Genomic DNA, 22180 nt, shown 5'->3' on the forward strand with positions numbered 1-22180 from the left:
GGTTGTTTTGACCCAACCGCTGGGTCAAAACAACCCAATAGCTGGGTTTGTCCCTTTTTAACCCAGCATTTTTTAGAGTGCATAGAAGGTATTTTCTTCCATCTGCTGTGAAACTATTTAATAAAATGTGTCCATGATTTGTTGTACTTTGTGACAGAGATGTGGTGTTTGTGTATTTGGTGTAGTTTTTTCATGTATGTATTTTATAAAGATCTCATTTATAGTATGTTGCTACATTTAAATTGCCCCTCTCTGCGGATAAAAAAACTTTTATCAATCAATCAATCAGTCATGTGGGGGGGGGGATGCAAGGCAATAAGAAGAGAGTGCTAGCTTATACAACATTTCTAGAAAGTAACCTGTCATGTCATGTCATTAATCTGCCTCCATCTGACACACCTGTAAATAGTTTGCGATTAGGTGGGCATTAAAAGGAAAACAGTTCTGTAAACAGAAACGGAACTTAAATCACATTTGTTTTAAAAGAAAAACAAACTGAATGTCACTATAACATCTTATGCTGTGGACACACCCTGCGTGGTGTGGTGTGTATTGTGACGAGCGTCCCGAAGCTTCATCAGTGTCGCCCTGGAAACAAGTGAGGAGCACCTGGCCATCATCATCACAGGCTGATCGGTCACAGCTGCACCTCATCAGGTGGCGGCTACATAAACCACGCAAGCCCTGCCATCTAGGAGATTCCTCCATGAGACTGAGCACTAACTCGCCCTCTCATTTTCCCCACCGAAAGCAGCGTGTGACCGACCAGCCCCACAGGAGCACTGCACGGACCCTCTGCACTGGGAAGACGGAAGAGAGCACTCACGGCACCGGAGCACCTACCTGGACCTTTCTCACTAACACCTATCACCCCAATAAATCCACCCTCCGGGGTATTGATTGAGATTACTTGTCGTGTGATTCTTCACCCCGTTACAGTATATATACCTGCTTTCTGAAGATTTGCAATCAGCATTAGAAGCAACATGAGTGGTAAGTCACCACTTTGTCTTTGTAAAAATGTATCTGGTGCTTTTCTGGTCATTTGATTTATAAATCCATTTTAAAAATCTCATAATAATAACAACTTAAATGAGTTGGTTACACTTTATTTTAAGGTGTCCTTGTTACAGTGTAATTATACATATAAGTACTGAGTAATATTAATTAACTACGTGTATTTACTATATGGTTAGGATTTGGGTTTGTCTTAGGGTTACTTGCATGCAATTATGCATAATTAATTGTTATTTTAATAGTAAGTACATGTAACGTGTAATAAGGACACCTTAAATTAAAGTGTTACCAATGAGTTTGTATTGTAAATATAAAATATATTTTTTAATTCTAATATCTATCTAAATTTCTGAGTTTGCATTTTCCATGATATTTTGAGAATAATGCGATTGTGGTTTATCCAGGTGCAAACGTGCCTCCAGAGTGACATAGATCCATCAGACTGTAATGTCTATACAATGTATCATGGCACATCCAGGGAGGCTGCTGAAAAAATTAAACGCGAGGGTTTTCGTCCATCTACTCATGGCATGCTTGGACATGGTGTGTACGAGAGTCAGCCGAGATCTACAGAAGACCTCCAGATACCCTTTACATATACTCCGGGGGGAGGGGGGTCTCGAGCGATTCCCCCCTGGACCACTATTTTAACCGAGCCCCCCCCCCGCTGAAATTTCTCCACTACCCCTCGAGTAGTGTGTCCATGCCACTGCATCTACCTGAGAACCAGCGAGTGGTTCTGAGAGTGAAGGTCAATGTTGGGAAAGTCATAAGGATTGACCGTCAAGGTCATCAACATCAATATACCTGGCATGATATGGGTTATGATACTGCCTGGTGCCCTCCAAACTGTGGCATGGTGCCAAGTGGTCTTGAAGAATTTTGTGTTTGGGATCCAAGACAAATCACAGTCATTGATGAAATTCACCCAATGCCAGTACCTGGATAACTACTGTTAATGAAGTCTGTTTTCCCATCAAGTGTGGCATTTGTAGTTCTGAAATGTTTTTTTTGAAAATGTTATTTAAATGTATAACTGCACATGTGCTTTAAAATGGTAATCATGTACTGTGCATTCTGACCCTGCATTTTTACCTTTTAACCCATGTTTTATACATTTCATATTTTAATCTTGAAATTATCAGTACGCCAACTTTTATTCTTTATTTTATTTCACAAAATGAAGAGCTGTAATACCAGTGACATTTTTTTTATTAAAGATCAAAATGAACTATACCTTATATGCCATTAAAGCGTAGTTCTGAAATGTTTTTTTGAAAATGTTATTTAAATGTATAACTGCACATGTGCTTTAAAATGGTAATCATATACTGTACTGTGCATTCTGACCCTGCATTTTTACCTTTTAACCCATGTTTTATATATTTCATATTTTAATCTTGAAATTATCAGTACGCCAACTTTTATTCTTTATTTTATTTCACAAAATGAAGAGCTGTAATACCAGTGACATTTTTTTTATTAAAGATCAAAATGAACTATACCTTATATGCCATTAAAGCATTTTTCTTTCACACAAACATTAAACAATGTGCCACTGTGCAAAATTAAACAAGTGAACTGTGAGGAAAAATCAAATAGACATGTATTTTTTCATTGTGCTGGGAAATGAAGTCAATAAATTATGGGATTTATTTATTTATCTACACACTAATGCATTTCACTCGAAGCATTTTAAGATGCAGTACAATTGTTTGACATAACTTTATCAACAATTTTGGTACCCCTCAATAGCAGTCAAGAACCTTAATTATCCTTTAACTTATTACACACAGGACATGTCCTCAGCTGTGCTTTGGCTAGACACGTAAAAAGGCAAAAAAGTAAATAAATATACCTTCATAGAGGCAGCAACCAGCACTTACTTTACAGTAAAGGCAGAGCAAGTAGATTGAACAGCATTTCTTAAAATACCCAAATATGCTGAGAAATCAACAGAAATACTTTATTTAGACTCTGGAAATATGATGTCGTAGCTGACTGTTTCTTAAAAGGCTTCCCATAGCTGTATGATGCACAGAGGAACCAGAAGATTAAGCCAAGGATAACCCAGCAGAAACACACTGATGGCAGAGCAGGGCTCAACGCTGTCTGGAAGGCAAAGACAAGTTTAGGTTTAGGTAGAGAAAGTATTCATTCTAGTTTTATATAGTGACACCATAGAGCTGCTGTACCTAATTCAACAAACAGAGTCTTCTGGATCTTGGTTACTTTACAAATGAAAGTTGTATTCTCAGAGATGGCAAAGCTCATAATGGTCAGCCTGAATCCGTATGGTTCAAGCTCTGTCACAAATGTGTTATGCCTGAACTTGGGTTCAGGCATGATTCCAGAGATGTTGGTGTTTATGATGATCTCCTTTTGGCCTTTGGACATGGAGAACTCATAGTCTGTGTGGTAGTTGGGTCTGGGCTCCAGAAGGCAGTCCACTCTGAGGTCATTATCTTCCTCTTGGCATACTGTAATTACACTCTCTTCATCCTGACACAACACTGGGATCATCAGAACTGAAGATGAGAAATCATAAGTCCTGTTATAGATATTTGCAAATGTGCATGATGCTTTGTAAACATAACTGTAAAGTCAACAGTTCAGCAGTACAGCAGTGCATTCATTCAATCATTTTTTTAAATTTTTTTTTTTATTTTATGTTAAAAAGTTCTCACAAAAAAATATAGTTGTGATCACATGCTCAATCTCATGCCTCCTTTTTGTCCTGGATGCTCTTTTCCATTTAACAAAAGTGAGTCGGTAAAGCTACATTTAAAAAAAATAAAAAGTACAGAGAGGTCTACTTTTCTTTAGCTGTACATGAGGTAATGTATTATTGATTGTGATACATTTTTGTATTCATAGAAAAGTATACTTTTACATTTATATATTATATTATATATTATTATGGTATTAGAATTTATTTTTCTTTCTGTTGTCAAGAAAGAAATTAAATTAAGTTTGAAATTCGTAAACTTAAAGTTAGAAAAGACGTTAGAACAGTTGAATACAACTTTTAAATATATTTTTAGAGAATAAAATCTTATATTTTAATGGTTAAAAATGGTTGCATATTAAAAGCAACATTAGGAAAACATCTTCATCATTTTCTTACCTCCCAGAACAAGAATCCACCCAAACAAAGAGTTAAATGTGTTCATTGCGAAACTCTAGGTAGAAAAGAGGAAAAAGGAGAGTCATAAAACACTGTTAAATATCCCAGAAAAGAAACATTTGAACATATATAAATATACACTATTTGACTAATAATCGAATACATCTTTTGTTTTCCCAGAGCGTGTGGAGGTCTAAATAACCTTCCTGTGAAAAGCATTGCTGATGAATTAATAATTTTCTTTGAAATAACCATCAACAGTGACCACTGAATCTAGCCTGAAATCTAGCATGAAATGGTTTGAAAAAAAAATAGGAAAGCAAGCTGTTAAACAAACCTGCATTTTAAAATGTTTAGTCTTGTCAGCCATGTGGACCATCCATGAAACTGTGCTCTTCAGACAACAACAGTAGTGCTGTAGCTCCACCTAACTGCCTCACATAGCATTTCAACTCATGAAGCACTGCACTGCAGTGGACTGCAGCAGCCCCTCCCATCTGTGCTGCACTAATGCAACGTCTCAGACCACAACATACTAGAACATTATCATATGAGATATCTGTATGTCCATAATATTTCACCTACCCAAAGCAAAATACACTGATGAGAATCATGAAGGCCTTTTGCTGCTTTAATGAGTCCAATGTCATTCTTTAATGTAAAATAATCAGTGCAATACAGCACAATTTGTCATGAAATTTTCTGACAGGATGTACATTATCTTTTATATCATAAAAGCTGATCTCTGCGTAATTCTCAATCACAGGCCAAATCTTCTTTTGCCTGAGCAGGCCTGACATAGTTTCATACATTTACCTTTCAGAGGCTTTATGGTCGTGCTGTTTTAGTCCCAGTCAGTGATGTTTTCATTTGGCAGGACACCCTTTCCAGTGCTTCATAAGGCTTCGGCTCTATGGATAGAGGAAGGAGTAGAAGGAGAGAGGTTTTGAGAGAGGAGAGAAGGAAAATGGTTTGTCTCCCCCTTTTGAAAGAAATAGAAAATGCTATTTAACAAATGGTATGCAGCGTTTCCCACAATTTGAAATTATTTTGCATTGAGCTATGCATATGCATTTACAAGATGTTTCAGTATTTATGTTTGCGATTACAGTACCATTCAAAAGTTTGGGGTCTTTTTCTCACTAAAGCTGCATTTATTTGATCAAGCACATTAAAAACAGTAATATTGTGAAATATTGTTACAGTTTAAATCTGTTTTCGATTTTAATATATTTTAAAATGCAGGTTATTACTGTGATGGCAAAGCTAAATTTTCAGCAGCCATTACTCCAGTCTTCAGTGTCACATTCTTCAGAAATTACTTGATTCTTTAGAGAACATTCTAATATGCCAATTTGGTGTTCAAGAGCAATTTCTTATTATTATCAATGTTGAAAACAGTTGTGCTGCTTAACATTTTTGTGAAAACCAAAATACAATCTTTCAGGATTCTTCGCTGAGAAAGTTCAAAAGAACAGCAGAACTTGAGTAACATTTTAAATGTCTTCACTGTCACTTTTGATCAATTCAGTTTATCGGTTCTGTTTTAATGAACAGAGAGACAATTTACTATATGACTGTACAGTCACTGAACAACATTTATTGCATTTATTAATTATTAGTTATGGTTAATGTTACTTTCTATTGATACATTTCAACATATAAAGCTGCATATGTTAACATTAATGCATTTTGAACTATGAACTAACTATACCATATTTATAAATTAACATTAAACAACAAAATCATTTCAATAAAATAAATAAATGATTGTTCATGGTTATTTCAAGATAACTAAAGGATTAATGAACACCATAAATTGCTGTTGATATAGAAGGCTAATAAAGGAAAACCTTGAGGTATGGATTACTTTTTTTCTAACTATATAGTATATAAACATGTATCATATTATGAAAAAAATTAAACATAAACATCAGCAGAATAGAATAAAAAATTATGTTCCTTTCAATATTTGGAGTGGGCCATCATTTCCTAAATATGACACAGTATAAATTTAGGAAATATAAATATTAATCAAAATAAATATCTTTGCTTTTGCTTTTTGACTTCATATTTAACATTACTAACTGAAATAAATACATCAGATCTGTCGTTCCCTGACAGCCGTCAATCATTTGATTCTCTTGCATTTATTTTCAGTAAACACTGTGGGTGCGCCCTAGTGAACTATTTCTTTGTTGCTCTTTGCATTTAAATTAGAGGACAAATTAGCATGTAAAAGGCCTTTATTGTCATTTTCTAAGATTGATGCAGGTATATTCAATACCGCTAAGATTTCAGTCAATCAGAAGAAGACTGATGCACCTCAGACAAATGCTGTTTCTAGACAGGTGAATATCACACACCACAGTGTTCATTGTTGCTTTACTTTCATGGGAACGAATGATTATTTATTAAAGAGATTACAGAGAGTGACATCTCTAGTGTTTCCTTAAGTGACAATGTATGCTTTTCGAAAAGCACTGACAGCTCATTGCTGAGGTTGAGAATTAATTCCACTGTTTTATTTTGAATTGTTAATTTGCCTCAGCTGATAACAAGGATGTTTTACATTTGAAAGGATATCAAAATAAGCCATGACAACCTGCCCTTCACATCAAATGAAGAGATTAATTAATCTGTACCATACAAATGTTGCTCATTAATGCATTGCTTTGGAGTACCTACAAAAAGATGAAAAATGCCTATTTAATTTTATTCAAATAACACAATAACAACAATGAATTTCATAGTCATATTACAAATAGTATTGTAAGTAAGAATAAATTCTAATCAGATTCTACTGCCGTAAACAATGTTTTCATCAGTATGATATAATGACAAGGCAATTTTATTGCAACTTATAATCTAAATTCCATCCACTTAACTTAAAAATTCTACTCAATTTTAGTACTTTTATAGAGTTTTCATTCATTCATTCTCTGAACCACTTGTTGTATGTAGAGTCATGGCAATTTTTCATCCTTGTGCAATTTAGTTTAAGGAAGCAATTAAGTTTTTATTTAGTGGGATGAAATGTTTACTTTGCATTACAGCATGTACTGAAATTATTAATAAAAAAAGCTTCCAGATCAGCTCTTCTGTTTCAAAATACAGCATGAATTGCCTTCCACAGCATTTGCATTAATGTTTTTACAAAAGTTAAAGTACTCCTATACAGTACTAAACTGGTGTTATACGATTGCAGTGTCTTTGGTAACATAAAATATACTACATTTTACATTATATTAGCACATAAAGATAGTCCTCACTTTATTTTTTGAGCATTGGACACTGCAATGCAGTTCTGAAATTGCATATTCTTTTATTGAGCACCAGAGGGAGGTGGAGGACTGTGCCTTTGAGACGCGCACGTACAATAAATGGCCTTTAAATTCATATCCCAAATGCTTTATAAACCAGAATCTGGGTGTTATCACACCTTAAAGCTGATCAGTGATAGACCATACTGTTGAAACGTACGAGGAACTATTCACAAGACTGTACTTCGTTTTACTTGTTATTTCTGCTGCGCAGTTGAGCTCCGCCTGGAACTGTGATCCATTAATCGTCTTGCCCTTTAATCACCCGACGAATCAGACGAGAGCTGCAAGTTGGGCGCAACTTTGAATTTTGTGCTGGTTTGCGTCAACTGACGTTTTCGAAATATCCTACAGTTTAACTGGGACCAGGGTTTACTGTTAGGTGAAATTAATACGACGAGTTTCAGCGGAACAGATGAGGCTTAGAGACTTTTGTCAAAAGCGCATGGATGAGGAGGATAACCGCTCCAGGACGATAGGACAACAACTGAGCGAAGAAAACCCGTTCAGTCTTTAGTCTAGGCTGCAACTTGACAGAGACCGTAGGTTTATGTTGATACGGTCATCCATTCTTCTTTAATCTCTTTATTTTATGTTCGATCCGCTGCCCACGCGCGCAGTTCAAAGTGCGTCTAGATGCGCGTAATTGTTTTACTCAATCGGAGTATTGAAGGGTTCGGTCCAGTGCGTGGTGTCCATCCGAACTGGCTGACAAGTTCAGATTAACAATTGGACATCTGAATATCTTTTTCCTGTAACATCTCAATACATGGGTAACCTGGATAATAGTTCTCTAAGGGATTGTGCATTCTGTTAAACTCATACCTCACCACCACTTGTTTTGAAATCGGTACATCTTAAACAAGACCATGATGATTTTAAAATTGGTTCTTCCGCTGATGTCCATCGTTTTGACACGAGGTAAGACAGTCTCTTTCTTGTTAGTGTGCTTTAATATCTCTCTGTCTCAGTTTACGTTGTCGATCACTTCTGTTTTTCAAGACCAATTGCTTACTATTACGGACTATTTAAAAGGATTTTTAAAACAATAACCGCGAAATAATTCATGAAAACGTGCATTTAAATTATTATTATTAATAATAGTAGTAGAAGTAATATAATAATAATCAAAATCATCATCATAATAATATTAATAATAATAAAAACAAAAACAACAATAATTTAGAAAATGCTATTTCTTTAACATTTAACTTAGGCGTTAATTAAAATAATCGTGTGCTATTCTTTAGAGCACTCAGTTTATCATATAACCGATATTAAAGAATCATTTATGTAGAAAAGTGTAACTTAAAAACAAAACAAAATATTGGCCAAACTGGTAGTTGGTCACTCTTCACTACTGATCAGTATTGTATTGTTTCTGACCAATACCAATTATTTTTATGTGTCTTATAACCGATATGCAGAATCAGATTTTCGTTGTTTTATTTCTGCTTTTTGACACAGTATTATTTAAATACCCCATGTTTCCTGTAGAACATACATGAATTGTTCATATATCAGTAAAAATATCCATCTGTCTCTAATGTAAATGTAAATCTTCACAGAGAACAACATAACGAAGAGTCAAATATGTTGAATGGTGGCTCTTAAAAGTTCAGAATTATTTCACACTGTATATCTCTTTATATTTAAAGCTTTCAGCTTTTAGAGTTGAAATGTTATTAAAATTCATGTAATGCAAGGGTCTGGTTAAGCATGAACTGTCATAATTACTTCCGTTCTGGCACTAAACATGCTCTGTTGAATTGAACTGGATTTACCAATGTATGTAACATCAGAATCACTGCTTGTGATGTAACAGCGTAAGTCTGCAGAGTCTGTATTTTTACAAACACATGGGCTGTCTGAGATGTCCTAGACACTATGCTACATTTAAGAAACATCTGGTGAATTGTGATTGTTTTTTTCGTGAAAGTGAAGGCAATCCGCTTGGGTTGGGGAATAAATCAACAGCTCAAGCAGTCACATGTGCAGCGTGCTGGATTTATATAGTTGCAGCAATATTTTCTTTGTGCTGTTTGTAGTACTCATCTATTAATGTATATATCAGCTCTGGAGAATGAAATATTGACCATCTCTCTCTTATTTCTCTAAGTACGTGAATCAAAACACTTTTACATTTGGAAAACACAGACTACAGTACTTAACATGTTGCTCAAATGTTCATGTTGTTGTTCATTGTGGCCTAATGCTTTGAGAGTTGGACTTGTAGCCCAAAGGTCGCAAAGTTGTGAGTCTCGGTACCGGCAGGGATTGTAGGAGGGGGGATTGAATGACCAGCGCTCTCTTCCACCCTCAATACCCCGACTGAGGTGAGACCCTTGAGCAAGGCACCGAACCCCCAACTGCTCCCTGGACGCCACAGCAAAAATGGCTGTTCACTGTGTGCGTGTATGTGTGTGTTTGTTCACTACTCACTGCTGTGTGTGTTGAATGGGATAGATGCAGAGCACAAATTCCGAGAATGGGACACCATACTTGGCTGCACGTCACGTCACGTAAAAGTGTGGGAAATAGGCTACTGGCATCTTTGAGAGCTTTATCATGAGAGTTTATCATGCTTTAAATCCCCATTTTAGTGGATTTTATAAAGGTTATTGAGCCCCAAAATGTTTAAATGTGGTTACAGTAAGAATTAAATCCTTATTCAAACACCCTTGTTTAATCCCCTGCAGTTAATGCCACAACATTAGGTTAACAAATATTAATTGATATTTTGCTTTATATGCAAAACATGTCACACAACTTTATATATATATAATATATATATATACACATACACATACAAAAGACATTTTAGGACTAGTTTTTGCTAGTTAGAAGTGAGAATTGTGCCTCGCCTTTGTTTGAACAAGCATTTGAAAAATGTGCTAGTGTTGAAGAGATGGTAAAATAGTACAAAAATATTTGTATGTTTGCATGACACTTTTGGATGGACATTTGTCAGATTTGTGTTTGATTACAACAATTTATGCTTAATATTGTTATTACAATTTGTATAACATTTGTAAAATTTTGGATTGCTGTGTCTTTATTGTTTTGGATAATGCAGTCTCTCATTTTATTTACTACTTTTTCCTTGAGGAGATCCCAAAACAGAACATCACTAGGGGTGAAACTTGAGTATGATTTCTGAACTGTTATCAGTAACAACCACAGAAACTGGTTTCATGTCATCTTGACTTCATGTCATCTTGATATAGAAAGGAAACAGCAGGATGTTTAGCAGCTGGTGAACTTCCTTAAGAACAATCTCAGTTGATTTCTAAAATGATTAACAGCATCAGAAATTTGACGTGTGTGAAGAGTGTGCAAGTTTTTTCTTACACCACCTGAAAAATAATTTTTTCTACTTGTCAGTTAACATAATGTGTATCATAACTCACTTTAGTATGAAAATATTTGCTAAGAGCATAACTAAATGTAATATAATAATAATAATAATAATAATTCATTACATTTATATAGCGCTTTTCTAGGCACTCAAAGCGCTTTACATTGTCAGGGGTGTCAGGGGCATCCACCACCAGTGTGCAGCATCCGTGAGCACCCCCTGCTGGCCTCACTAACACCTCTTCCAGCAGCAACCTAGTTTTCCCAGGAGGTCTCCCATCCAGGTACTGACCAGGCTCAGCCCTGCTTAGCTTCAGTGGGCAACCAGTCTTGGGCTACAGGGTGATATGGCTGCTATATAGATGTGAAATGTCATGTAGAAAGTTCTTGACTTTTTGAATAATGAAAAGAGAACTTGCATATTTTAAATCCCTGTGAAATATGAATGAATTCTTCCATTTGCAGCTCTAATTAGAAGGAATTATTAAATAACATTGTATATGTGTGTGTGTGGCCTGTCTGGTGTTAAGCGTTGTCTGGTCCTGCTGTGGCTGATCCTGACCCACTTTCCCCCCTTACTATCAGCGCTCCCTCTTTAACTGCCACTGAGCACATGCTCCCACCATCTGTTATCCCCTGGCCCGTTGCCATGGCAATACTGGGAGTCTTTTCTAAACGGGCAGTGCAGTAGTCCGTGGGTAATGTAGTAAAGGACTGAACTCCAGCAACAGGTCATTGTACTAAAACCACAGCGTTGGCATAAGCCAGCTCAGTACATGTGACGCAGCCCTCTGAGCTTGAGTAATGATGAGCTGTGATTAAGTTGAGGGACTAATCACTAAAATGATTCAAATACAAAGTTCTGTCATGAAACTCTAGATGGAGCAGGCCGATAGGTCTCAATCTGAAATAATGACATCATTATTCACGATCGGTTATTTTTGTATAAGCAGCTAATGAGCTTGCTGCTCAGACATTCAAATTCTCGACTAGTGCTCGCTGTAGCAGTTGCAGTATGCTTCAGAAACCCTCCACCTTCCCCAGCTCCACCTGTATAGATCTGCTACGGGGTGATTTCATGTATGTTTTATATGGGGTTGTCTCATATATGTTATATTTGCAGCAGCAGTATTTTTTACATGCTCACAGCAGCCTGTCATGGCTGTACTGGCAGTAGCAAGTCTCAGTACTTGCTCTGCAGCAGCAGCGTTGCAGATCTATTCCACCAAGACCTAACACATTGACATTGCCATGTATATTACCATGCTAAACTCTCCGAGAGTTGTCATGGCAGAACTGTACTAGCCCACCAGATGCAAATGATTACCATGGGGGGGGAAATCATCAGAAATGAATATCAAATAAATCTGGAGTAAGAGCTTTCTGTGGTTGTGGGGATTTTGATTAATCTCAGTGACTTTTGAATTTATAATATAAGCATTTATTCAGTTGATTCATCTTTCACGATTGAAACAAGTCTTAGTATCCTCTATTTTAATGTGTGTGTTTATAAATCTACTAAGAAATTCCATATAGAGTGTATAAGCATCCCAAGCAAGTTATTCTTTTTTTTTTTTCTCAGAGTTGAGAAGTTCTTAAAGGAACACTCCACTATTTTTGAAAATAGGCTAATTTTCCAACTCTCCTAGAGTTAAACAGTTGTAGCGAATCAGCTCATGGGGAAATATGAATAATTAATCATAACAAGTTATAATTAATTATAAATATTTAGATCCGCTGTAGATATTTACTTGACCTCTCAGGGAGTGGAGTGTTCCTTTAAAGCACTTTATTTTTGTACATGAAATGATAAAAGAAGATTGGCGTCATGCGTGTAATCATTTTTTGGATATGCAGCAAATGAATTGCAAGTATTGAGTTTTTACTCTTTTAGAAGTGTTTATTTATAACTTGCCGTCACATGTGGACTGAAAAAGTGTACAAAATCCTTCATTTTTATTTTTCAAATGCTAGGTAAGTGTTATTTTAGTGTTATTTATAGTAAAATGATTTTTTCATGAACTAAACAGGACTTCGTGTTCTGTCACGTGTACTGATGTTATTGTCTTGTATTCTCCAGTTGTATCATGTTCTGATCATTATGTTCTCTTGTCCTTCTCGAATTATGCATGGCTAAGCATAATGACTGCAGATAACTAAATTAGAAAAAAGAAGATCAATGATACTATCCTCCCAGACAGATGTGAAATGAACAAACAAGACTTCAGTGAAAAAGATGTGTTTTCTTCAAACACTGTATAAGCAACACTCATCTTATCTCATCTTCCTCTGTATGTCTGAGCTGATTGAGCGTATATAAATCCAACATTTCCTCTATAGAGAAACCCAATAAACCCAGTCAAAAGAGAGATATCAAACTCGAGTGTTGTAGCGCAGTGTCACTGTATGTAATGGAAGGTCCACTGGTGAAAATTGATAACCCTGCCTCATTGTATTATTCACAGAGAGGGCTCTCACGGCTTACTGGCACATCATATTAAGTATGATAGTTTGCTTAAGGCAGTGTACTGCTGTAGTGCTCAACTCTGGTTAGCGTCACCCAGTACTGGTATTAAAGCTGAAGTATGTATTATCTGCACCTCTAAATTCACCAAAGAATAATGATCAATAATGGACAGTATTACTCCGTATTTTCATTGGATAATCCTGCCTTCAAACCGACTCCATTGGTTGTGTATTGAGCCAAAGTGGGCGATCAGTCTATGAATAGCTTAACTATTATTGTCTTTGCATATCAAGCTGGAAAAGAGTAAGTATTTAAACATTAAAATTAAAATATTAATTAATTGAGATATGGACAAGGCTGTGTGGGTATGTTTCTGTTCCCTTTTATGTTTGCTAGCATCAAGTGAATATTAGATGATGATTTTTGCCATACCTGCAGTCTTATATGTATGACAGTATATTTTCAAATAAATGGCTATAAGTAACCTTTGTGTATTTCAAGAAGTGATTATCACAGAAAAGTGAGATAATTTTTAATTAAACTTATCATTGGTGGCTGCATCTGTGTCATTGAGTTTGAGATAAAGCGTCCGTGGATTGTCTTTAAACACGATGAGTTAGTTTCTTTTTGAAAATTAGGGACAGACTTGAATGTTGTTTTTCTGCTATTACAATGGCTTGTTGGCGTATTAAAGCGATTCGCAGCGCTTTTGCGGATATTGCCAGCTTTGCCGGTCTGCTTTTAGATTAACAGCCTAGTGCTTAGAGATAGAGCAAATTGTGATGAGTATCATGATGGACGGCTCTCAGGGAAAACAGCAGCGCAGCAATGCTTTTGTGTTTCTGATGGTACTGTTAAAATAATTGCTATTTCACACATTTACAAGAAGTACACTGCAAAAAATGCTTTTCTTACTTAGATTTTTTGTCTTGTTTCCAGCCTAAATATCTAAAAATTCTTAAATCAAGAAGGATTTTCTAGACAAGTAAAAATTATTGTCTTGTTTTCAGAAAAAACAAGTCAAAATTAAGTTAGTTTTTGCTTAGAACAAAATAATCTGCCAATGGGGTAAGCAAAATAATCTTATTTCAAACAGAAAACAAGATTATTTTGCTTACCATACTGGCAGATTATTTTGCTTGCATCATAAATCAGACTTTTTTTCTCACAATTATGAGAAAAAAGTAAGAATTGTGAGTGATATAAACTCAGAATTCTGAATTTCTTTTTCACAATACCGAGTTTACTTCACGAAATTCAGACTTTTTTTCTCAGAATTTACATCAGTTTACATCAGGTTTTTTTTGCCACAAAATAAAAAAAAATGTAACTGACTTTATCTCACAATACAGACTTTTTTCATGCAATTGCGATCTTATATTGGGAAAAAAACTGAATTGTGATATAAAATAATAATAATTATCACAGTTTGCTAGAAGTAAAGAATATGAATAATGACTGGGAATATAGCATATGAATCATCTCAAAAACTGAATGTTTCCTAAAATAATGATTACTTACTTTAAGTGTTGAATATTTTCATAAAAGTTGATAAAATGTAATCTCATAATCCTGACCTTACTCCCGAATAATGATCTGCAAATCTGGCCGTACTGCCCAAAACATGACTAATGGATATCACAAACAGTAAATGATTTCTAGAGTAAATGTTTATCTGTTAATGACAAAGGATGTGTGGATGGCATTCTGTGGCATCTCTCTTTATGTAGGTATCTTTGCAGGTTAATGCAGCATCATGCATAGGGCAGTGCACTAATATTCTCTGTCATGTGGTTGGAAGCAATGCTGAACTTCAATATCCTGAGTGCTGTAATCTGCTGCTGTCGTTAACATCCTCTAACCTGTCGTCCAGCAGCCCCCATTCAGCAGGGCTTCTCTGTGTTTGCGCAGGAAAGCATGAGCTCATGAGCAGCCCTAAAGCCTGGGAAAGAGAGTGTGTCCCAACCCCCCCACCCCCACGCTGTCTGCTCTAATCCAGGAGGCTTTCTGCCTGCCACTGACTCGCATTTTTCAATTATTATTCATGTTTCAGATTTTAGTGTGTGTTTTAATGGGCTCCATTCTCTTTCTATATGAACAGTTTTATTTAACCATGTTGTCTGTTTTGGTATTGATTATTATAAACTTTACAATTAACCACAAAGTAATGCATTGCCCTCCCACTCAAAATTTGTTTCAGTCAATAAAAAAAGAATAAAAAAATTAAAAAGTAGTTTTGTACTATGATCATCACAGTTTAACCAGTTTCGGCTACACTCTGCCATGCAGCTACATGCTTAATTTTATTAATTATCTGTATTTTTTGTCTCTTTTTACCTTTTATGTATGAATTATTTTTCACAGGTTACATTCTCTTTCTATATTAACAGTTTTATATAGCCATGTTGTCTATTTTGGCATTAATTATTATAAACTCTAAAATTAACCACAAAGTAACGTGTTTACCTCCTACTCAAACTCGTTTCTGTCAATTAAAAAAAAAGAATAAATAAAAAAATCCTTGTGTTTTGAATCCCATACACTCTTTTTGTCATCATTTAAAACATGCAAATACCACTACTGACATATCTGAACCTCCCTGCCCCAGAAAGGACTAGAATTTTCCACAAAAAAAAGAGGGGAAAAAATGTTGTGTTTACCGTTATGTAAGGGACTTTGCCTCACAAAAGTGCAGCCTTGTTTTGGAGAGGGATTGTCTCCTGTTTTAAGTGGTTTAACACTAGGACTCCTCTGGCTACGTGGAGGCTTGGGATTGGAGTATCACGCACATGTCCCGCAGGTAAACACAAGCTGTGTTTACAGACACCCTTTAGCCGGGGCGGGTGAAGTACCTCTCTGTATCTTATTGTAGCCGTGGTTCTTAAACCCTCCTATTTTAGACAACTAGATTTAAGCCTCAGTCTCAGTGGCAAGGAGCTTCTGCACCTTATTTACCAGCTACAGGCCCACTGTAAATAGACTCGTCTCCATCTTTCATTACTCCTTGTCCTCTATATGCTATTGTAGTGGTAGACAGAGAAGTCTTTGTAAGCCGATAAGATGAATGTACCCATTTGGGAAGTTAATTGGCCCAGTTCTGAAAACACAGGACCCATATTTACAGTATATCTCAGGATGGAGTGAGCACTTTTGATCGTCTTTGCTTAAACATAAACATAAATTAAACAAAATTACAGCAGTTTTATACATTTCCTTTTAATTTTAAATTCAAATTAAATATCCTGGTTGAGGTCCTACCTCAATTCAAATCCAAGTCATATTCAGGAATTGAATTGGAATTTACATTAAATTCTGAGTTAAGTTGTGAATGGCACAAAATCCTTGAATAAGCCAATAAATGTTTATATTTTCATAAAAATGAAAAAAAAAAAAAATTTTTTTTTTTGTTCTGTTGTTTGTTTTTGATTTGACACTAGATATCTTTCCAGTTCATCCACATGTTGTGTGAAATGACTGTTAATCTTTCTATTCCCAGGTGTTCATGGTCAAATGGTCCAGATGGACAGCAGTAAGTCAGGATTTGTGGGCTCACAGGTAGAGCTACGCTGTCAGTTTGTCAACAGCAACCCACCTGTAAAAATCTCACAGGTCACCTGGCAGAAGCTTGTCAATGGCACCAAGCAGAATGTCGCCATTGCCAATCCAGCCCTGGGGGTGTCGGTTCTGAGCCCCTTCAAAGAGCGTGTGCGTTTCAAGAACCCCGCCGTCCGCCAGCGCACACCTTCCCTGGAGGACACCACCATAGTCTTCAACAAACTAAAACTGTCGGATGAATCCACCTACATCTGCGAGTACACAACCTTCCCAGCTGGCAACAGGGAGAACATGGTTAATCTCACTGTTTATGGTATGTAATGCTGCTGTTCTCCTAATACCAACTGTACAGCAATCTTCCCAGACCACCAATACCACAAACGCTGACTGTATTATGCATTTAAAAATATGACTTCAGATGAGATTTAAGAGCTGAATAACTTCAATGTCAGTTGGCAAGTAAAGATTTAAAGGAATGGTTCACCAAAAATGAAAATTTACTCACCCTCAGGCCATCCAGGATGTTTGTTTTTTTTTTCATCAGAAAAGATGAAGGGGAAATTTAGCATTACATCACTTTCTCACCAATGGATCCTCTGCAGTGAATGGGTGCCGTCAGAATGAGAGTTCAAACAGCTGATAAAAACATCACAATAATCCACAAGTAATCCACACGTCTCCAGTCCATCAGTTAACATCTTGTTAAGTGAAAAGCTGTGTGTTTGTAAAAAACAAATCCATCATGAAGACATTTTAAATAAACCATTGCTTTCAACTGGCCAACCTCAGCTTCGCCACTGGAGTATTTCAACCATTTTTTTGGGGGGGGGGTAAGCTGTTCCTTTAACATTGAACAAGTTCAAGGCCCTTATTAGATTTAGATATCTTGCATATCTTACAGATACATAAAACCAGTAAGTCCTTGGTGATTAAGCTTTAGTGATTAATTGAAAACTCACAATCATCAGATTACTCTCAGTACCTGAGCAGCGTAAAAGTTTACTGTTGCAGTGCTTACAGTTAGCCGCTGTGGCATGAAACAGGCCTTTGGAGCCAAGATTGTGCTGCAGTGGATTTTGCTCACATCACATAAACTGAGATTTATTTTTTGGTTTCGAGATTAGTGAAACTTTTGATTTCACAGAAGAATAATTTCTGTGTATATTGCATCATTTTTCAAGTTGAAGAGGCCTTTGTCTTATTATTATTATATAGTGCATTGAAGTTCTTAATGAGAAAAAAAAACACAAATAATCTGAAAATCTTGCAAAACATAATATGGCACAGAATATTACGGTAATCCAGTGGTTGTCTGCAGTGCATGAAAAATCCCAGTGTTCTAAGCCTATGTAGCTGTGGCATGAAACAGACCTTTGGAGCCAAGATTGTGCTGCAGTGGATTTTGCTCACATCACATAAACTGAGATTTATTTTTTGGTTTTGAGATTAGTGAAACTTTTGATTTCACAGAAGAAGAATTTCTGTGTATATTGCATCATTTTTCAAGTTGAAGAGGCCTTTGTCTTATTATTATTATATAGTGCATTGAAGTTCTTAATGAGAAAAAAACCCACAAATAATCTGAAAATCTTGCAAAACATAATATGGCACAGAATATTACGGTAATCCAGTGGTTGTCTGCAGTGCATGAAAAATCCCAGTGTTCTAAGCCTATGTATTTGTCCTGCAGCTCGTCCTATGATCCAGATGAGTCTGTCCACACCCTCCATAGTAGCGGGAACCAAAGATCTGAAGATGACTGTTTCCACGTGCGTTTCTGCCAATGGGAAGCCACCCAGTGTGATCACATGGGAAACTGATTTAGATGGAGAATCCAACACCCAGGTGATACGCAACCCTGATGGGACTGTCACTGTGCGCAGTGATTACTTGGTGGTTCCCAGTCGAGAAATACACCAACAGTTGCTCACCTGCATCTCCACATATAATGACGAACAATACACAGACAGTGTGATGCTCAACATTCAGTGTAAGAAACCAGCTATACACTACTGTTCAAAAGTTTGGGGTCAGTAAGATTAAAAAATAGATAAATAATACTTATTCAGCAGGGATGCATTAAATTGATCAAAAGTGACATTAAAGATATTTACATTGTTCCAAAAAAAATATTTTTCAAATGCTGTTCTTTTGAACTTTCTATTCATAAAAAAATATGGAGAAAAAAATGTCTCTCTGGTTTCATAAAAATATTAAGCAGTTAATATTAATATTAATATTAATATTAAACTGTTTTCAACATTGATAATAATGAAAAATGTTTCTTGAGCATCAAATCAGCATATTAGAATGATTTCTTAAGGATCATGTGACACTGAAGACAGAAGTGGCTGAATTCAGACTTCTTTCAAAACATTTAAAAATCTTACTAACCCCAAACTTTTGATCCAGCATATTTTTAATTTATTAAAAGTCACTTTAATTTAAATTAAATTATTTTATTTTTTAATTATTCATTTATTTAATTTATTTTAATTTATTATTTATGTCTAGCACTTATTAATACAATACTTATTATATCTCTGTTTGTTTGTTTTGTTTGTTTTTTCAATTTAGCTTAATAGTAATTGCAGTTTAGCTTTTAATTTAAAATGTATTTAAAATACATCATCATTAGTTCTCTATTAAAATAATTGTATTCTAAATCTTCATTACTGTTAAATTCCATTTTATTAAGTGACCATTGAAGGAAAGAAAAAAAGAGAAAAGTTTAAATTTATACTCTATTTTCCCCTTGTTTACAGATGAACCAGAGGTGATAATAGAGGGCTTCGATGGGAACTGGTATTTGAACAGAGAAAACGTTCAGCTCACCTGCTTGGCTGATGCCAACCCACCCGTCTCTTTGTTTCAGTGGAGATAGTATGTCACTTTAGTCTACCTAAATAACAATTCTGTGCTAATTTATTTATCATTCAAAGAATGTTCAGTTAAAATACATTGAAATGGGTGATGATCTCAAAATATACCATAGCCTAAATTACTGAATATTATGTATTATATCAATACCAAAGAAATGTGTCATTACCACAGAAAATAATGTAAACTCTGTTTGCAATGCACTTAAAATGGAGATCCATGAGGCAAGGCATTTCTTGTGAAATATGAAGCTCATAGTTTTGTTGAACTGCTTATCTTGTTTCTTCTAGTCTCGTGGCTATACTTTCTGGCTATACATGTCTGTTTTTAATAGAAGTGCATTATTATTGAGGGTCGAGTCAAAATTATTTTTTGTGGAAAATTAGAGTCTGATACAAATGTAATTTAACTTTTAATTCATTTTCAATATTAATTCCAGAACACTCATCTGTCATATTCAAAACATTTATGCTTTTTTCAGTTGTTGGCATCTTAACATCAGTCAAATCTTACGCATGACCTGATTTCAACCATATTTCTCTCTCTAGCTTGAATGGAACTATGCCGAGTACAGCAGAGCTTCGCGATGATGTGCTGATCTTTAAAGGTCCCGTAACTTATGACATCGCAGGCACATACATCTGTGACGCCACCAACAGCATTGGGACAGGCTCTGCATCTGTTGAGGTCATTGTCACAGGTGCGTTGTTTACACTTCCTACTCGACTGAAAGCATGCGGCTTAACTGCTTCTGTGCATGTGGATATGCATGTAAATCTTTAAGCTTACTCTCGACTGCCTCTGAAACATCACTTAATCATGCCATTGTTTTCTCAATAAACAATGTAGACACTCACTACCTGCCTGTATTTAGTTCTTCAGCCCTAAGGTGTTTTGCTTTGATTAACTTGCTTGCTGGCGCAGCATTTTGCATGTGACTACAAGTTGTCTGCATGTGGCTCCTGAATGAACCTTGATCTGTGAGGATCTCTTGAGTCATATTTTCTTCTTTGCATGCTGTGAGCATAAGGTGTGGTCTATAGAAACTTCATGTTTACATTTACTTGTGTGTACATGTACTGTATGTGTTGTTCTGGCCTGCTGCATGGTTCAGTGTCTTTGCCGTAGTGATGGCACCTGGGATTGCATTTCCATGTGTAAGATATACAAAGAAATTAAAAGTTTCCCCCATTCCTACTCCCTCTTTCTACCCATGTTGCTTTTTTAAAGACCTTTTGAAATCAAAATTGAGCTTTGTTGCTTTTATGTGGATATGCATGTAAATCTTTAAGCTTACTCTCGACTGCCTCTGAAACATCACTTAATCATGCCATTGTTTTCTCAATAAACAATGTAGACGCTCACTACCTGCCTGTATTTAGTTCTTCAGCCCTAAGGTTTTGCTTTGATTAACTTGCTTGCTGGCGCAGCATTTTGCATGTGACTACAAGTTGTCTGCATGTGGCTCCTGAATGAACCTTGATCTGTGAGGATCTCTTGAGTCATATTTTCTTCTTTGCATGCTGTGAGCATAAGGTGTGGTCTATAGAAACTTCATGTTTACATTTACTTGTGTGTACATGTACTGTATGTGTTGTTCTGGCCTGCTGCATGGTTCAGTGTCTTTGCCGTAGTGATGGCACCTGGGATTGCATTTCCATGTGTAAGATATACAAAGAAATTAAAAGTTTCCCCCATTCCTACTCCCTCTTTCTACCCATGTTGCTTTTTTAAAGACCTTTTGAAATCAAAATTGAGCTTTGTTGCTTTTAGACATTGTCCATTATGGTAGTGTACTACTAAAAGTGTTTACACTACTGAACAAAAGTTTGCGGGAAGTGATGTTTTACTTTTTATTTATTTATTAAGAATACTTTTCAGTAGGGACACATTCAATTGATGCAACGAAAAGACATACAGGTGCATCTCAATAAATTAGAATGTCGTGGAAAAGTTCATTTATTTCAGTAATTCAACTCAAATTGTGAAACTCGTGTATTAAATAAATTCAATGCACACATTTATTGAGATGCACCTGTATATAATGTTATGTTGCTAAAGATTTCTTTTTCAAATAAATGCTTTTTATTGATCAAAGAATCCTGAAAAAATTCTTGACCACCAAAGAACCATGTTAGAATGATTTCTGAAGGATCACTTGACATTAAAGACATTACACTCAAGAGTAATGACTGCTGAAAATTCAGCTTTGCCATTATAGGAATAAATTATATTTTATAATACATTCAAATAGAAAACGGTTATTTTAAATTGTAGTAATATTGCACAATATTGCAGTTTTTTACTGTATTATTGATCAAATAAATGCAGCCTTGGTGAGTGAAAAATATATATATATATATATATTTTTTTTTATACAACTTATACAAGCTAATCTGCTGTTACTCATGCATGAAACATTAAATGGTACATGCATGCATAATTCTAAGCTAA

The 22180-nt window shown here is 35.7% G+C and overlaps 3 protein-coding genes across 8 annotated transcripts in view; 2 read left to right on the forward strand and 1 right to left on the reverse strand.

Moving 5' to 3' along the window:
- Positions 1–2055, forward strand: part of LOC107718996 (uncharacterized) — a 27166-nt gene extending 25111 nt beyond the window's left edge. Inside the window, exons 6-7 of the mRNA XM_016526276.1 lie at positions 1450–1578; positions 1701–2055. Coding sequence (XP_016381762.1) covers positions 1450–1578; positions 1701–1966 — 395 coding nt within the window. The 3' untranslated portion in view covers positions 1967–2055. The remainder of the gene's footprint in view (positions 1–1449; positions 1579–1700) is intronic.
- Positions 2056–2645: 590 nt separating this feature from the next.
- On the reverse strand, positions 2646–5055 carry LOC107719011 (thy-1 membrane glycoprotein). Of its 2 annotated transcripts, none has more exons than XM_016526297.1 (4): positions 4961–5055; positions 4145–4199; positions 3213–3545; positions 2646–3129 (listed from the first exon to the last, which is right to left on the reverse strand). In XM_016526297.1, the coding sequence occupies exons 2-4, from the start codon at positions 4188–4190 to the stop codon at positions 3026–3028; spliced, it is 483 nt and encodes a 160-aa protein (XP_016381783.1). In that variant the 5' UTR covers positions 4191–4199; positions 4961–5055; the 3' UTR covers positions 2646–3025. The 2 variants fall into 2 exon arrangements, with proteins under 2 accessions (XP_016381783.1, XP_016381782.1); XM_016526296.1 differs by lacking the exon at positions 4961–5055 and adding an exon at positions 4482–4570.
- Positions 5056–7587: 2532 nt separating this feature from the next.
- Positions 7588–22180, forward strand: part of LOC107718968 (nectin-1-like) — a 20390-nt gene continuing 5797 nt past the window's right edge. For all 5 annotated transcript variants that reach the window (XR_001637477.1, XM_016526228.1, XM_016526229.1 and 2 more), the window contains exons 1-5: positions 7588–8388; positions 16788–17159; positions 18537–18836; positions 19612–19729; positions 20275–20426. Coding sequence is in view for 4 of the 5 variants with exons in the window: in XM_016526228.1 (XP_016381714.1) it covers positions 8337–8388; positions 16788–17159; positions 18537–18836; positions 19612–19729; positions 20275–20426 (994 nt within the window). In the remaining variant the exon portion in view is untranslated. The remainder of the gene's footprint in view (positions 8389–16787; positions 17160–18536; positions 18837–19611; positions 19730–20274; positions 20427–22180) is intronic.

Source organism: Sinocyclocheilus rhinocerous, unplaced genomic scaffold, assembly GCF_001515625.1.
Source record: "Sinocyclocheilus rhinocerous isolate Xijiao unplaced genomic scaffold, SAMN03320098_v1.1 scaffold753, whole genome shotgun sequence".
In the NCBI taxonomy this organism is placed as follows: domain Eukaryota; kingdom Metazoa; phylum Chordata; class Actinopteri; order Cypriniformes; family Cyprinidae; genus Sinocyclocheilus; species Sinocyclocheilus rhinocerous.